At 38.6% G+C, this 18,243-nt stretch overlaps 1 protein-coding gene across 6 annotated transcripts; it reads right to left on the bottom strand.

Annotated features, from left to right (window-relative positions):
• Positions 1 to 195: 195 nt before the first annotated feature.
• On the bottom strand, positions 196 to 18,154 carry LOC120311909 (fetuin-B-like). 6 transcript variants are annotated; one of them, XM_039351981.1, is made up of 9 exons: positions 17,826 to 18,154; positions 16,753 to 16,787; positions 15,525 to 15,695; positions 12,840 to 12,950; positions 12,301 to 12,388; positions 10,978 to 11,144; positions 9,503 to 9,616; positions 1,804 to 1,890; positions 196 to 1,251 (listed from the first exon to the last, which is right to left on the bottom strand). In XM_039351981.1, exons 1-9 carry the CDS (start codon positions 17,884 to 17,886, stop codon positions 766 to 768), a joined length of 1,320 nt encoding a protein of 439 aa, XP_039207915.1. In that variant the 5' UTR covers positions 17,887 to 18,154; the 3' UTR covers positions 196 to 765. The 6 variants fall into 6 exon arrangements, with proteins under 6 accessions (XP_039207915.1, XP_039207914.1, XP_039207919.1 ...); XM_039351980.1 differs by having other exon boundaries at positions 1,804 to 1,893; XM_039351985.1 differs by lacking the exon at positions 17,826 to 18,154 and adding an exon at positions 17,208 to 17,334 and having other exon boundaries at positions 1,804 to 1,893.
• Between the last annotated feature and the right edge of the window lie 89 nt (positions 18,155 to 18,243).

Below are 18,243 nucleotides of genomic sequence, written 5' to 3' on the forward strand. Positions count from 1 at the left end.
TAGGTAATCTCTGACTTATGGCCACAATTGAGCCCAAAATTTCTGTTGCTGAGTGAGACCGTTGTTAAGTGAGACCATTGCCACATTTGTTAAAGTGGTTAAATTAGTAACACAGTTGTTAAGTGAATCTGGCTTCCCCATTGAGTTTACCTGTCAGAAGGTCGCAAAAGGTGATTATGTAACCCTGGGACACTGCAACTCTCATAAATATGAGCCGGTTGCCACCTATCCAAACTTGATCATATGAGTATGGGGATACTGTAATGGTCATAAGTGTGAAAAACATTCATAGGTTTTTCAGTGCCATTGCAACTTTGAACAGTCACAAAATGAAATGGTGTAAGTCGAGGACTATCTGCAATTGACAAAATCACCATCTTAACTTAGAATTAAAGGTCCACTTTTAAAGTTTATAGTGGGACATTAGAGGCAGGATCTGTATAATGAGTTCAGACATAATGATATTTCTTAGTCTTTAATCATTCGGGTTTTTGAAACATGATTTATGAAGTAGCCTGATGTCTAAATGCAGCTAATTACTTATTTGGTACCTCACATTTAAATAACCCATCACTTCCCAGAGTATATGAATCCAGACAGTATTTTATTCATGAAAATTAAATTAAAATCAAAACTTTGTTAGTATGATGCTACAAAACATTAAGCTAGCAAACATGGAAACCAAGAGAATTCTGCTTGTGTAGGGAGATCTGATGAGTTTCTATTAGATTAAGCTTTCAGTGTCCTACAGTACATCATTTAGTTTTAGTGAAGTTCTGGCCCATGAAGGTGAAGGCCATAGACCTGTATTGCAAGGTCTCCTGGGCAGGATGGTGATTCTGAAAACCCATTGGGGAAGGGAGGAATGGCTGGCCTGGCTAACTTTACTGAGTGAGGACTGGCTTCCTGTTCTGGAGAAATCAAACTGGGTTTAGAGGTTGGATTGGGCTCCTGGACTTCTGGTAAGGAGTGTAGTGAGACATGTTTGCTTGAAGGAGGATAGATGATCACCCGCCCCAATATTTCCTTCTGGTCTGGTAGTATCTCAGTGATGTTAGCTGAGTGGTGAGGAGAGTGTGGCTCCTGGTCTTCATGCTTATGTCCATGATGTTTGTGGTGATGAGCATGGGAGTGGTGATGATGGTGTCTGTTCTCTTCATGGTGATTTCTGTGTCTTTTACCGTCATCGTGATGTTCCTCCTGCCCAGGTTCCAACCCAGACAGTGGAGTCTGTTCATCTGTAACCGGTGGCTAATAGGACAAAACATACAGAAAAGTGGCTTAAGGGGTTGTCAGTATCTGGGCCTATAAATTGTGCTTACTTTTTTTGTGGAATATTCAATATATTAATAATGTGGATGCAGCAAGGTGAGACCTTTCCAATTATATGCTCTCGTGGTACCCTTAATTACCTATGATTTATGCATTTAAAAAAAAATTCAGGGGGGGGGTTTTGTTCAGTTGTTTCTATTTATATTTGTTCATTTCATTTCATTATTTTATTATTGTATCTTATTTAAGGAGTTATTAATTACCTCACTCCACAGGCTTTAGGTAGAATGCAAAACTGAAATATAATCAAGAACTTTACAATAAAAACAACTAACAGTAAAGTTGTTAAGCAGATCTTCTACCTGCTTAATCAAGCAAGGTCTTAACTAGTGATTTTTTTAGCTATTATTTAACTGAGAAATTGATCGCTGTGTTGGGTAAAGTTCAGTCAATGATTTAAAAAAAGTAAACCATGTTTGAAAAACCTGGAGTGAATATTTTCTGCAGATGATAGCTGTCTGAGGAACTTACCAGGTGTGGGAAGAAATGGCATTTTACAGTGACAAATTTCCGATTCTCAATCCGACTATTTACCACAGAGCCCTTGCATAGGCCTGCCTCCTAGAGCAAAAGAAAAACTTTTTATCAAAAAAATCCCCAAGAGGTTTAAGTTGGCCAGATGTTTTTTTTTTTTTTTTTTTTTTTTTTTTATTAAAAGTTTTATAAATTTTACAAAAAAAAACAAGAACAATACAGAACAAAAAACAACATATACAAAAGAAAAAAAAATTAAACAATACATATAAAAAAAACCCCCACCCCACACCCCTCCCAAAAACCCTCCCTTCCCCCCCCCTGAGCTTCCCAGAGCAGAATATAGGCTTAAGAAATAATAATAATAAAAAAAAAAAAAAAAAAATAAAAATAAAAATTAAATTAAAAACTTTATATTTATATATATAAAAAAGATATCTATAATATATATAAAAATAAAACTTATGAAAAAGCTATATAATATTTTTGTATACCCAATCTAAATTGTATAAATTTTATCCATTTGTCCCAGATAGCAAAAAACTTCTCTTGCGTTTGTTGCTTTAAGAAAGCCGAAATCTTTGCCATTTCTGCCAGATAAGCTACTTTAAAAAACCATTCCTGCAATGTAGGCAAAGATTCCTTCTTCCAATATTGTCCAACTAACAGCCTCGCGGCTGTGATCAAGTTTAACATCAATACAACCTCCTTTGTATCACAATCTGTAACAATACCTAACAAAAATAATTGCGGAGTAAATTTTACCCTCCTTCTAAAAATTCTCTGGATATTCCACCATATTTTGATCCAAAATGCTTTTATCTCTCTACATGACCACCAAATATGATAATAGGAAGCCTCCTTATAACCACATCTCCAACATTTAGGTTGCACGTCAGGGTACATGTAAGACATTTTTTGTGGATCAAGGTGCCATCTATAAAACATTTTATAAAAATTCTCCCTTAGATTCTGTGCTTGAGTAAATTTGACATTTCTCACCCAAATAGTTTCCCAGGTGTCCAATGAAACTGGCTCACCAAAGTTCTGCGCCCATCTAATCATACAATCTTTAATTAGTTCCGTTTCTGAGTCCAATTCAACTAAAACCCCATAAATTCTCTTAATGTGGGTTTGTCTTTGATCCTTCAGTTGCTTAATAAGATTTTCATCTTCTCTAAGAAAACCCACCTTACAATCCATCTTCCATCTATCTAGTAGTTGCCTATATTGGAACCAAGAATAAGTAAAATTTTCTTGTGCTAATTCTTCCCGTGATTTTAATTGCCAGTTTTGTCCATCCCATTTAAGTAACTGTCTGTAAGACACCATATCCATTTTAACCCCTCTTTTTATTCCTTCTATCGCATGCCAAGGTATAGCCCATAATGGTACTTTAAAATCACTTTTATAATATTTTCTCCAAATCCTAAGTAAAGAAATTCTTAAAATATGAGATTTAAAAGCCCAATCTATTTTTTTATTAAATATTAAATAGGCATGCCACCCATAAAGTAAATCCCATCCCTCTAGATAAAGTATCTCAGAATTTGTCAAATTTACCCAGTCACTAATTAATGTTAAAACCACCGCATCATAATATAATTTCAAATTTGGTACCTTGAGTCCGCCCCTCTCACGGAAGTCTTGCATAATTTTGAACTTAACCCTTGGTTTTTTCCCTGCCCAAATAAATTTATTGAGACCCTTCTGCCACTCATTTAAATTAATCTCATTTTTCAAAATTGGTAACATTTGAAACAAAAAAAGAAACTTGGGTAGAATATTCATTTTTATCACTGCAATTCTTCCCATGAGGGATAATTGCAGCTTTTCCCAATTCTTCAAGTCTTTCTGTACCCCGACCCACAACCTTTCATAATTATTTTTAAATAGTTTTGCATTAGAAACAGACAGCATCACCCCCAAATATTTTACCTTATTAACAATCTCAAAACCCGTCGAGTTAACCAAAATCTGCTTCTCCTGACTCGACAAATTTTTAGGTAAAATTTTAGTCTTATTTACATTAATCTTAAAACCCGAGACCAAACCATAATGGTGAATCAACTGTAATAAGTTTACTACAGAATAATCAGGTTGCGACAAAGTAACAACCAAGTCATCCGCAAAAGCTCTCAACTTATATTCTTTTTTATTAACATATATTCCTTTAATTTCCTGAGACTCTCGAATTTTAATCAATAATATTTCCAATGTTAAAACAAACAACAATGGCGATAAAGGACACCCCTGTCTAGTACCTTTCTCTATTGTGAAAACCTCCGACAAACCTCCATTAACAATAAGTTGTGCTGTTTGTTTTTGATATATTACCTTAAGGGCTTGTAATATGTTTTCACCAAAATTCATTTCTTCCATTACTCTTAGCATAAAATGCCAATTCAGTTGGTCAAATGCTTTTTCAGCATCTAAAAATATGAGCCCTGCAGGAACTTGGTTGTTCTTATCTAAGTATTCTAATAAGTTAATAATTTGTCTAACATTGTTTTTCATATACCTTCCTGTTATAAACCCTGATTGATCTTTATGCACAAGATGATGCACCACCCTCATAAGCCTATTTACCAAAATTTTTACAAATATCTTATAATCCACGTTTAAAAGAGATATAGGCCTATAGTTTTTTGGTAAAGTAAGATCTTGATCCTCCTTTGGAATCAATGATATAAAAGCACTACGCCATGAAGGAGGAATCTCTAAACCCTGTAAGATACCATTAAAAAGATCATTTAATGGTTGAATCATCTCCTCCATTAAAGCTTTATAATAAACAGCTGTTAACCCATCCGTACCCGGTGCTTTCCCTAATTTCAATTGTTGAATTGCTGAGGCGATTTCCTCCTTAGTAATTAAACCATTAATTTCATATTTCTGATCCTCAGTCAGTTTAGGAAAACTTGCCTCAGCTAAATATTTATTTATATCTAACAGTTGTACATTAGTAGATTTGTATAGGTTTTGATAATAATCCAAAAAAGATTTTTTAATTAATTCCTTCTGAGAAACTAGTTTACCCTTATAATTTATTTTCTCTATTATTCTCAGTCTCTGTTTCTTTCTTAATTGATAAGCCAACCATCTCCCCGGCTTATTAGCATTACAAAATGTATTTTGTTTCATAAATAATAAATTGGTTGCAGCTTGATCTGCTATCAACATATTAAATTGTGACCTTAATAACTTTACAGATTCTTTAGTACTTTCATCAGAAGGATTTAGAATCAAAGCCCTTTCTTTTAGTTTAATTTCATCTTCAAGTTCTCTACGTTTCTGAGTCTGATTTCGCTTATAAAAATTATTCATTTTTATCAAAACACCGCGCATAAATGCTTTACCTGCATCCCATACCATTGACATTGAAGTCCCCTTATACATATTCAAAGCAAAATAGTCCTTTAAACACTCCTTTAGTTTTTGAACATTCTTCTCTTGTCTAAACAAATTTTCATTAACTCTCCAGGATCTTCTTTCCTCTTTCTCTTGAATCAACTCCATCCAAACTGGACTATGATCCGTCAGTGATCTAGGAAAAATCTTTACATTCTTTACTTTATTATACAAATCCGTGGTAATCAAGAAAAAGTCAATTCTTGAAAAAGATTGGTGTCTGTCAGAAAAAAAAGTAAAGTCTCTCTCCTCTTGATTACGTTCCCGCCAATAGTCCCTTAATTCCCAGTCTTCTTTCATATCAAAAAAGGCTTTAGGTAGCCTTGCTTGTTTAAGAAAAGGAGAGGAACCTTTCTTATCCCTTTGTGTATCTAAGACACCATTCCAATCACCCATTAATACCACCGATCTATAATCAAGCAAAGTTATTTTTTGGTGTAACTGTTTATAAAATTGTTCCTGTTGTTGATTTGGAGCATAAAGTCCAACTATAAGTACTTTCTTACCATAAATACCAAGTTCAATCATCACATATCTCCCCTGGGGATCTGATTCTACCAGACAAGCTGGCAGGTTTTGTTTGACATATATAACAACTCCCCCTTTCTTCCCAGGTGCAGGAGATATAAAATGAGATCCCAAACGAGCATTAACTAAATATTTCTGATCTTTAAGTAGAATATGAGTTTCCTGTAAACAAATAACATCATTGGTATGTTGTTTCAAATAATAAAAGATTTTTTTCCGTTTCTGAGGAGAATTCAATCCATTAACATTCCAGGTCAAAAACTTTGCCATCTCCCTTGGCACGCAGCCTGGAGAAGACACCATCAAACTCTGACAGAGCTGCGTGTGTTGCATAACTCTTGGGTCTTGCTCCTCCCACCGGCGGTGATGCACTTCCAGGAGAATTCTCTTTGGGCTCTTTTTTACGTTGCTCTTTCTCTTTACGCTTATAAGCTGCACGAGTCATCCTCTGCTCTTTAGCCTCCGTTTGGCGTTGCTTTGCCACTTCTATCATCCCTGCGGAAACCAAATCTAGTGCCTCAGATTGCTGCTCAGGTTCCTTAGCACTCAAAGATTTCCGACCAGATGAAATTGAGCCTGCACTCAGGACCGAAGTATAGAAATCTCTAGCTTTGTCAACTGTGTTCAATCTGTAACGTGTCCCAGCATGGCTCAAAACGATACCCATCGGAATTTCCCATCTGAATGGCATCGATCTAGCTTTAAGCTCATTGGTTAAAAAAGCAAAGTCTTTCCTACTTCTTAAAATTTTAGATGGGATTTCCTTTAGAATGATGACATCTTGGGCGGCAATCTGAAATCTTTTGTTGTAAAAAGCTTGTATAATCTCATTCCGCAGGGACTTCTTTGTAAAGTAAATCACCACATCTCTGGGCAAATTCTTCTGCTTAGCAATCCAGGAGTTGAGTCTATAAATTTTTTCTACTTCTCTCTGTAATTCTCCTTTATCCATATCCAAAGCCAGCGCCAGATCACTAAGAACCACCTCCATCAAATCTTGATTCATATCTTCCTTGAGGCCTCTAATCCTCAGAGCATACTCCATTTGTCTGTATTGAAACATCAAAATATCTTCTTGTGAGGAGTCCACCTTCCTTTCCACGTCTTGAATTTTGTCATCTAAAGAGTCAACTTTGTCTTCCACTTCCTCAAGCCTTGCATCGAGCTTAACCACCACAGTAGCCAAACCTGAAACAGCTGCCAGTATATCTTGTCGTAATTCATTATTATTTTCTTGCAATTTAGACTTTATCCCCGTTATCTCTTCTTTGAGATCAGATTTAATTTCTGATTTAATCTGTGAAACAAATTGAGTCATTTCCTCTCTCATTTGAACTACAATCTCTCCCATTATGCCTCTAACCTCTTGCACTGAAAGTCCAGGTAGAGGAGGGGAGGGTGGTGGCTGAGCCGGTGGTGCATGTTTAGATTGTTGTTGTAGCTGTGCAGTGGAAGTTATAGGAGAAGAAATAACCTTGGGTACTGAGGAAGGCTGCTGCCTCTTTGAAGCCATTTTAAAAAGCACAATTGTCACTTCCCTTTCCCCTCCAGCCAAAAAGGGAGGAGGAAAAAAAGAAAAAAAGAATTTTTAAAAAGAGACAAACTATAATCATTAAAAGTCCAGAATAAATCCCAAGAATAAGTAATAAAAGAGCAAACAATTCAAAAAAAAAAATTCTAAGCCAAAAGCAAAAGCAAAAGCAAAAAACAATCCTTAAAAAGGGAAAGTAAAACAAAAGAGAAAGGAAAAAAAAACTCCGACACTTTCAAAACGCCATCTTAAGTCCTTTCACTAGTATAACAAAGAAAAGGAGGAAAAATAGTAAAAATCAAAAGATAAAAAAATAAACACCTAAAATATAAGAAAAAGTCCTTTAAACTGCTCCGTCCGTTTAAAAATTACTCACCAAAATGCTGTAAACACGGAGATAGAAGCGGCGGTTTCTTTTGCTTCCAAGGAAGCAAAAACAGCTGGGAGGCGGAGATCAGCAAGAGCTCCGAGGGAACACTCCTTTCACCCCCTCTAGAAATAAATCCAGAGGGGGTTCAGGGGTTCTACCTCTACTCTTGCGTTCTCTATCCCTTCCCTTTGCCCGGGAAGGGATTTCCGAGCCGCGGGCCAGCTGATGCGCGCTGCGCTCCGCGGCTCTGACACTTCCCCAGCTGGACGGCTAAAAGCTAGCCGCCATCGCCGTCGCCTCCCACCGGAAGCCGCCAGATGTTTTTTAATATGCAGTGGGACAGCAATACATATCATTCCTCAGATGTTCTGTATCAAAGGGCCTTCTCCGTTAGTCTCTATGGTTGGCATGCCATTTCTCCTCTTCAAAAAAACTGTTTCTGTGCTCTAGTTAGAGTAAATGGCATGGCAAACCCAAATTTGTGTGCTCTCCTTGTTAGAAACAGAAATTCTTTCTTTTTCTCATTTCTTTTGTCTGTAGAAACTAGGCTACATGCATAACATAAGGTTTTTCAGCGTGAATTTGCTAAAGTGGAATAAAACTGATTCTTAAGCTTGAAGTGAAGATACATTTTGTTACTACTCCTGTACTGCGGGATATTCCAATGTACATTTCCTGTGCTGTGAGGCTATTCATCAGTTCCTTTCTATTTCTGAACATAACATAGTATTCTGGGAATTCCAAAATATTCTGTTTTCTTTCGGACTGTACTGATCCAACTGTTCTAGGGGTGACTGAATAGTTTTCTGGTGTTACAGAATGAAATCGTTATTTTAATTATTATATTCCTATTGGTATATAATTTTGGTTATTAAAGAATTGCCCTGCAGAATTCTGCTAAATTATAATTAACATTATGATTTATAAGTTGGGTTAGAGAGCACCAAATGATACTGCATAGATGGAACAGCCTGTTTCCTCGAATTATGTTTACTGCATCACTAGACGTTATTAAGCAAAGGATGGACAGCTAGTTTTCTAGGGATGGAATGGGACAATTCGCTGTGGCCAACTCATCACAGCCATCTTGCCACAGCCATGTTGCCGGGGCCAACTCTCCGCAGCCATTTCGCTGCAGCCAACCCGCCATAGCCAACTTGCCGCGGCCATCTCACTGCGGCTAACTCGCCATATCCCAACTCACACGGTCAACTTGCTGCAGGACAATGCGATGCAAACAATTCCATGTGGGATAACTCAACGTGATAAATGTCAATGGAAATAATGCCAAAGAAACAGTGCCGATAACCTTTATCACATTGAGTTATCCCATGTGGAATTGTCCGTGGTGAGTTGGCCATGGCAAGATGGCCATGATGAGTTGGACACAGCAAGCTGGCCTAGATCCTTGGAAGGATGATATGAGAATTCCTGTGAAAGGGGTTCCAATATTATCATTATCTGGTTCATGTCCATCTCTACAAAATCTAATTTTAGATTTAACTTCTTCTGCTGATTCAGTATGGTATTATTACTGTTTCTTCCATTTCTTTTCAAATAGATTTATTACAGCTATATTAGTAGATTAGTATCTGCCTAACAGTTGTCCTTCATGTGGAATGGCTGGATTCATACAACGTGTTAAAACCAAAACCTAGGCTAACTAAAACTGATTCCTGTACTCACACAAGAGGTTGTTTCAAATTAATATGCTTTAGCATAGCATAAGATGATTTCTTGCCTCACACAACCTATAAGATTAGAGTTGGCTTTTCCCAAATTATTCAATTTCATTTTTGTTAGATCTGGAAAAGAAATCTACTGACAGACTTTGTACAAGATGTCTGAATACTCACTGCAGTGTTGGATGGGAGCAGAGGACACTTAGTGATGACAGACACTGGCTGGCTTTTGGGACAAGAGGTCTCTTGGATGGTGTACTCCACAAAGTTGGAAGGACCAACAACCCACTGCGAAAAAGTCACAGGCAAAAGTTAGAGCAGGTCCCATAAAAGTTAAGGGAATCAAAGTCCAATTGATCCATAGAGCACCAAGTTGCAGAATGTTACGCTCCAAAAAACCAAGAAAGACATGCTGAGTAATTTCGAAGACGTTTCCTTTATCATTCCTCACCAATAGACAGAAATCTTGCCAAACTAAAGCAAATAAGGGTCTAAAGATCTGACTCTGCTGTTTGGCCTCCGGACTCACTAGGGCAGGGGTAGGCAACCTTGGCTCTTTTATGATTTGTGGACTTCAACTCCCAGAATTCCTGATCCAGCCTGGCTCAGCTTGGAAACTCTCCCTTTCCCCTCAGCATGGCTGGCTCAGGAATTCTGGGAGTTGAAGTCCATGAGTCATAAAAGAGCTGAGGTTGCCTACCCCTGCACTAGGGGAATATAGGTAATCCCTGACATACAACCACAACTGAGCCCAACATTTCTGTTGCTAAGTGAACTAATTGTTAAGCAAACTTTGCCCCATTTTTACAACTTTTTTTGGCCATAGTTGTTAAGTGAATCACTGCAGATGTTAAGTTAGTCACACGGTTGTTAAGTGAATCCGGCTTCCCCATTGATTTCGCTTTTCAGAATGTCACACTGCAATTGTCATAAATATGAGTCAGTTGCCAAGTGTCTGAATTTTGATCATGTGATCCATGGGGATGTTGCAATGGTCATAAGTGTGAAAAATGGTCATAAGTCGCTCTTTTCAGTGCTGTTGTAACTTTGAGTGGTCACTAAAGGAACTGTTGTAAGTCAAGGACTATTTGTACTACACTGGAGATGGCTATTGACTAATTAGTTGACCTCATCCTGCTGCCTCCGCCCATCTTTTAATTCATATTATTGCCCTTGTTTATTTTTATTGACTCATTGCCTTGCTATTCTTATGTTTACATTTTTTTTATTATTTTTTCCATTTTATTATTGTGAGCTGGCCAGAATAGCCCCATGGCAACATGGGTGGCCAATAAATTTAACAAACAAACAAATAAATGACTTGCATCACTAAAGATATTCTCTGAGAACTTTTGTAACATTCTCCCATCCAAATATTAACCCAGCCTAACCCTTCTTAGCTAGTTTCCTGCCTAATAAATAGTACTGAACAATACTTGTCCTTAGAACTGGGAATTTTGAATGGTGGCTGGGTATACTTGCTAGCAACTTTTCCTAATCTGGTTTTCTCTGAAGTTCAGGTACAGTTACTTCCAGAATTCTTTGAGTTTTATTCACAATCTATCTGAAGGATGCCAGATTGGGAATTGTTACAAGAATTAATCTGTTCCAGCCAAACCAAGGACACAACATTTACGTTTCAGTGTTACCTGTGATCTGGCTTTGGTGACATTGAGGACGGTGAAATAATGAACATGGTTGCTTTCAGCATTGAATTTGGCCAGGCTCTCCGCCGCCGTTTCCCAAAAAGTGGCTTCAGAAGGGTCACTAGGGGTTGGACAATCAGGGCAGATTTTTGCCATAGCAGCTGGAGAAACTATAGAGAACAATATAGCAAACATTTAGAAAAGTGTTTCTCAACCCTGGCAACTTTATGGAGGGGGGATTTCAACTCCCACAATTTACCAGCCAGCATTCATGTGTGGGAAATTGTGAGAACTGAAGTTCACCTATTTTAAAGTTGCCAAGGTGGAGAAACACTGAATTAGAAGATTGGTCCAATATAGAATTGGATTTCAGCTCATATCTTTAGATGAATGCGCAAATTTGGATTTGATTGAAAATTGAGCCTCTTTATCTCTTGACCATGTTACCATATGATCATATTGTCTAAATCAGAGGTGGGGAACGATGGCCCCTTTATGATTTGTGGACTTCAACTCCCAGAATTCCTAAGCCAGCATGGCTGGCTCGGGAATTCTGGGAGTTGAAGTCCACAAGTCATAAAAGGGCCATACTGTACATGTTGTAGTCAGTCTGACTCTTGTTTGTTTATATACAATGGGTCTTACTGGGCTGCCAAGTCACACAGTGCTTCATGAATTGAATGTAAAGTGAAATTTTGGCTTGAATAGAAGATAAAAAAAAAATCTAAATTCCATTCTTGGATTAATTACAAATATTTGTTTCATTATTTGAATTTGATGGAGAATTTCAGTTGTTAGTCTCCTGCTCATAGTTTAATTCAGACATTAAAATTAGATGCAAAGGGACAACATGTTTGTTCTGTAGGATTTTTTTCTGTACATGTACAGCAAATCTTATCAGATTATTGAAATATCATGACAACATGGAGGTCACTATGTTTTTGAGTGTCTGATAATAAATTTTGCATACCCATTAATTTGCACAGAAATATATATATTAAAGTACAATATGTACAAAATAAAAATGAACAACAATTCATTAGAATAAAAAGTTGTGAGAAACTGCACATGCAAAAAGGAGCCATGTGGAAATTTATAGAAAATGAAATCAGGCCAAATAGCACCTGTGGTTGAGAAATAGAGCAAACAGAAACTCCAGATGTAGCTAAGATATCCTGAAGACTGAAATAAATCTTTAAAATTTAATTTTGGGGCCTTTGCATCTACTTTTTAAATTTCTGTGGGGAAATCTGTAAAACTGCAATTGGGAATTATATGTGCTTGATACATTTTTTCTTGCAAACCTATATGTAGGAAAATACGTACGTGATCGTAAAACACAGTCATAACTGTACAATTGTGAATGATTTGAATTCCTGTTGAAGTGAATTATTATTTTGCATTGGCCATAGACCTGGAACAAGAAAAGGTAGTTTTTGTTAGTCACCCACTTCTTTTACCAATGATTTCATGATACATAATCAAAAGCTGTATCTTTTCCACACCTTAGACTCCAGTTTACTTTCCTTTCAATATGAGAGGAGTCAAATTTTCTATATTTCTTGTTCTCCACATTTCCATAGTTCCTACATTTTTTTCCTGCAATTTTGTGCAACCCTATTTCTACTATGGATCTGAAGGGGCAGCTCACTGCAGAGAATTATCATAAATGTGCACGCACATGCTAAGGGAACCAATGGAAAGAGTGGAGAAGTGGTGAAGGATATTCTGAAGAGGCATGTTTGTTGCGATACGACAAGAGGGTGGAGTGACTCCCTCAGCCTCCTTTGCAAACCAGTTCAAAACCCAGATTCAACTTCCAATCTCAGTTGGTAGTTTTTTAAACTAAGTAATTGATTACTTACTGTCTCGTGTGCCTCTCTAATTTTGCACTCTTTCCACAAGTTTCTGCTCTGGACATGGCATTCAGTTTCTAACACATCCAAGGTGATGTAGAAAAGAGAACCACCCATCCACTATGGACAAACAAAGGAAAATTCTTGAAAAGGCAAAGCAGGGTGTCAATCACCATAAGTACATTACATGGAATTAAATTAAGCTTCAAATTATCATTCAGAAAAAGGCAAGAATTCAACCCACTTCCACTCAGTGTCAGGAAACCAACTACCCTTTTGATGAATCCAGCAGTGTCCAGTTAGAAGATGAGCAGGAGTGGTCCCTGGGATTTGCAATCACTCATCTGACTCTGGTTGTAGTGGAAATTGATTTTTTTTTTCTTCTGTAACTCCCATGTGGAATATGGGATCATAAACTGAGCTCCTGAAGGGAAAGCTTTAATCCTGCACAACCTGCACACGATCACCCAACCCCAAAATATACATTGACTTTATCTAACACCCAAAGTTGGTTGGGTACCACAGAAATAACTTAAGAAATATCTGACTTGGCTTTAAAAAGTTACAATCTGCAAGATGCTGCACTGAAAAATACCGCCAATCTTCATTTCAAAATATATGAAAGGAGGAGGTTTAGAACTTTTATACTGGTCAAGAAGAGAGGTGTTTCTTCTTCCCTTTAGTACTGACTGCTTTCTGTGTATCACTTTTTAAACCTTTTCCTATTAATGCTGGCTTGCTTCAGTTGCATTTAGAACACTAAACCACCATCACCGCTGAGTATATTTGAGTGATTAGACAGGTCACTGATTCTGTACAAGTTGTGGAGATTGGAAGGAAGACACCAAAACATGCTGGAGCTTTGAATGCTGACATATTTATGGAGTACGAATGTCCATAGAGCCATCAGGCAGTGTTCCAGTATTTGAGGGGCTGCCACAAGGAAGGAGAGAGGGTCAACTTATTTTTCAAAGCACCAAAAGGCAGGTCAAGAAACAGAGGGTGGAAACTAATCAAGGAGAGAAGCAAACTAAAATTAAGGAGGAACTTTCTAACAGTGAGAATAATTAACTAGCTTGCCATCAGAAGTTGTGGGTGCACTATCATTGGGGTTTTTAAAGAAGAGACTGGACTTGTCTGAAATAGTATAGGGCAGGGGTTCTCAACCTTGGCAACTTTAAGACTTGTGGACTTCAACTCCCAGAATTCCTCAGTCAGCAAAGCTGGCTGAGGAATTCTGGGAGTTGAAGTCCACAAGTCTTAAAGATGCCAAGGTTGAGAACCCCTGGTATAGGGTCTCCTGTTTGAGCAGGGGTTGGACTAGAAAACTTCCAAGGTCCCTTCCAATTCTATTCTGTAATTCTAACTCTTTACTCCAAATGATTTATGCTTGGGACAAAAAATTATTTGAAACTTGGGGAATATCCATTATAGTCCCAACTGGTCCCATCAACTTTATGTGGAAGATCTAGGATAGGTACAGTCCTGTCTCATTAAAAAAAGAGGAATGCTCAGGGATATTAGGATCTGCTATGGAAGATAGTTACTTCAGTCTTATAGTAATGATGCACAACAGAGGGTGTAGGACAAATAGTTGCTTCCCTTCTCTCCGTACACTTAATTTATGAATCAGAACAGAGCTGGAACGGACCTTGGAGGTCTTCTAGTCCAACCCCCTGTTCAAGCAGGAGACCTATACCATTTCAGACAAGTGACTGCCCAGAAATCCTGGCTCCTGATTTCTTGTGTCTGATGATATAAAAAAAATATGAGAGCCAGTTTGGTGAAGTGATTAAGGCATCAGGCTACAAACCAGGAGGCTGGGAGTTCTAGTCCTGCCTCACAAAGCCAGCTCTTCTTAAAAGCCTTCAGTGATGAAGTACCCACAACTTCTGAAGGCAAGCTGTTCCACTAGTTCTCACTGTTAGGAAATTACTCCTTAGTTCCAGGTTGCTTCTATCCTTGTTATTGTATTATTATTGTATTACTATTTTTTATTATTAGATTCATCAAATCTAGTTTGGAAGAATCTGGATAATTAGCAGATAAAAATGGCTGTCTAGTCTCTTCTTAAAAACTTCCAGTGTGAATGCTCCAACACTGGAAGTTTTTAAGAAGAGACTGGACAGCCATTTGTCCGAAATGGTATAGGGTTTCCTGCCTGAGCAGGGGGTTGGACTAGATGACCTCTAAGGTCCCTTTCAACTTTATTATTATTATTATTATTATTATTATTATGGATCATCGCACAGTCAGCCAGATGTTCAGGGGATTGGACTAGATGACTTCTAAGGTTCCTTCCAACATCATCATCATCATCATCATCATCATCATCATGGATCATCGCACAGTCAGCCAGATGTTCAGACTGGATTTGGCATTTTGTCTATCTGTTGAGTCCTTACCCAGGACCTGGGATAGGCAGATGTGGATGTTTGATGGTATTACAGATATCGTCGCAGGATGGAATTATTATTATTATTATTATTATTATTATTATTACTACTACTACTACTACTACTATTATTATTATTATTATTATTATTAAAGAAAGAACTGGGTGGCAATGAATGGCTGTTTGTTTTTTGTTTTTTTTTACCAATCCAGATAGCCTTAGTTTAATGTGACATCTTTAAAGATGGATGCTATCAAATTGAAGGAAAGAAAAAAGTCAATAGGAGAAGGAAATTTTACCTGGGGTAGTTCACGGACATCAAAAATGCGCTGGAGGCCAAGAACGTAGCCTTCTTTCCGATGTGCATTGAGTTTGTTAAGAGCCATTTCTGCAGCCGCCTTTACCTCCAAAGAGTTGCACGTTGGGGGCAGAAAGCGAAAAGGTGGAGAAGTAACCACTGAGTGAAGCATCTGAACCCCAATGAAGAAGGAAATCAAAAGAGACATTTTGGAAACGTTTGAGGAGTCAGAGAAGACAGCAACTGGAGCCAAGCTAGGAAAACAACGCTAGGAAAGATCTTTACATTTTTTTATATACTTTAACTCCATAGCTAATATTTGTTTTTTCTATCTCACAGTGACCCTCACCTTCGAACCTCAACATACACATTATTAACACCGAGTCAATGATTAGAAGTCTATAGTTTTGCAGGGTGGCTCTTACCAAACAACAACCAAGTTGTTGGATTTAAATCACTGCACCAAAAATCTATGTCTGTTTTTGTCTTCAGTTAGAAATGAGATGTAGGACCCAGAAGAATTGACTCACCACTAGAACTAAAATACAGGTAGTCAATGTATGACCACAATTGAGTCTAAAATTTCTGTTGCTAAGTAAGACAATTGTTAAATGAATTTTGCCCCATTTTATGATTTTCCTTGTCACAGTGTCAGGTTAGGCATTGTGCTTGCCCTGGGTGGAGTGTGGGTTACGGTTGGGGGTTAGGCATTGTGGGTCAGAGATGGGAAGGCCTGGAAAAAAACTGGAAAACGTCTTTGGAAAAAAACGGAAAAACTGTTTTCTTCCCCACCAAACCTTTCCTGGTTTTTTCCCCAGGGCTTCCCATCTCCCGTTAGGATTGGGCTGTGTGTGGGGGTTAGAGTTACCATAAGCATGGGAGGCCTGGCTACAGCCTCATGTGGGTCAGATGGGGGGGGGATCCACCAAGCCTCATAGCCATGCCATTGGCGAGTGCAACGTGGCTCGGCTAAAAGTGGCCGCAGAACAAGTGGGGCATGTTCCCCCCTCACCTCTTCCCTTTCGCTCCTGAGCCAGACTGCTGGCACTTTTGGCCACCTGGACGTCTTCACAGCTCTGCCCACAGTCACCAAAGCAGCAGATGATCAGGGAGGGAGGGTGCTGAAGCGAGCCATCAACACTCATGCCAGCCACTCCTTCCCCGTGGAGCTGGAGAGCTTGCCACACCACTGTTCTTGCTTCCCCCAGGAATTGCATTTCTTTGCTTACCTGACTTCCAGCCCCGTCCCATTTCTCCTCCTCCACTGCAGGGAAATAAAAGAAGTTTGTGGAGAGAAAAAAAGTCAGTCAATCAATTCCAACTTCTTGTAAAAAAAAAAAAAAAGATCTTGCCATTTTGATCCTGGGCTGCCGCCTTCCCACTCACCTCTCAGATGGGCCCAGCCAGGCCAAGAAGGCGGCCTCCCCAGAACCCCAGGCAAAGGTCCCCCACTCCAGCTGGAAGAGCGTCGGCCTGGCTACCCCCACTTTGGCGCCCTTCCTGCCGCCACCCAGCATGGCCTCCCCAGGGCTGCAGGGGCTGGCCTGGCACAGGAAGGGCACATGGCTGCATGCCTTAGCTAACGTTCTTCTAAGGGCATCCTTTTAACTTATTATTTCCTTGTCACTTTCCTATTGCTAGGCAGTAGTGTCCCGCCATTGGTTACTGATCATGTAACACTCACCACAGCTGCCACTTTTCTGCCTTAGCAATTTCTTTAATGAGTTTCCTTAATTCCAACCTGACACCTTCAATATTACATATTATATGATATGATAGATATTGTTGTTTACAAAATAACTGGGTTTGTGAGGCTTATTAGCCAGAAAATGGTTGATTTTATGGGTGCATTTGCATTAAAATGGCCGCCGGAGGTATGGCTTGTTTGCTAAGCATCCATAGATGAGAAGACAAATTGGGAAAGTGTCAACCCTTTGGAATGAACCAGACAGGAAGCAGGACAAGATGAACTAATTCTTCTTTATTGTAAGACTACATTAACAGAATTTTGCAAATCTGAGAGGACAAACTTCTCCCTGCTTCTTTTAACTGCTTGATTCATCTGAGTGGGCCCTTTCTAAGATTCTTCCTCTGTCTGTGAAGCGACTGGGGGTTCCTGCCTCTCTTCTCTGCTCATTCCCTGGGCAGCTTCTCCTTCCCTCATCCTCAAAAGTAATCCATACATTGAATTACACAGTAGCACATGTGCACAAATATACACACATCCCTCTTTTCATGTTTTCTATTTTCCTAGCTTATTAGCACATTATGAGCCAATATAGTGCAGTTAATGGTATCGGACCTGAATTGTGAGAGTCACTGGATGTCTTTGGACTGACATCCTTTCCTAACACAGCCTCCATCGCAAGGCGGCTGTTGTGAGAAAGTGCTTTGTGCTTGGCACTAGGTTAGCTGCAAAGTGCATTTGTCCCAATTGCTTCGACTGAGCTGGGAGAACATTCTCCGTAGGCAGACGGTCTGAAGCCCAGAGACTTTGTTTTTCAATCATTGGGCTGGTCCTGTAAAATGGCCTCCCAAGGGAAATTCAATGGATTCAAAATGGCCTCCTATCACAAGTTCATTGGAATCAATGGAAGTGTATTGTAAGTATGTTTTCTTTTCTTTTATATCCTCATATTATTATTCTCTGAGATCCTGAGGGATATATATAAAATGAATTAATGATTAGTGCAAAAGATTCCAAATTTCCAAATTAACCC

The sequence above is a fragment of the Crotalus tigris genome, unplaced genomic scaffold (assembly GCF_016545835.1).
Source record: "Crotalus tigris isolate CLP2741 ecotype Arizona unplaced genomic scaffold, ASM1654583v1 scf7180000018395.510130, whole genome shotgun sequence".
In the NCBI taxonomy this organism is placed as follows: domain Eukaryota; kingdom Metazoa; phylum Chordata; class Lepidosauria; order Squamata; family Viperidae; genus Crotalus; species Crotalus tigris.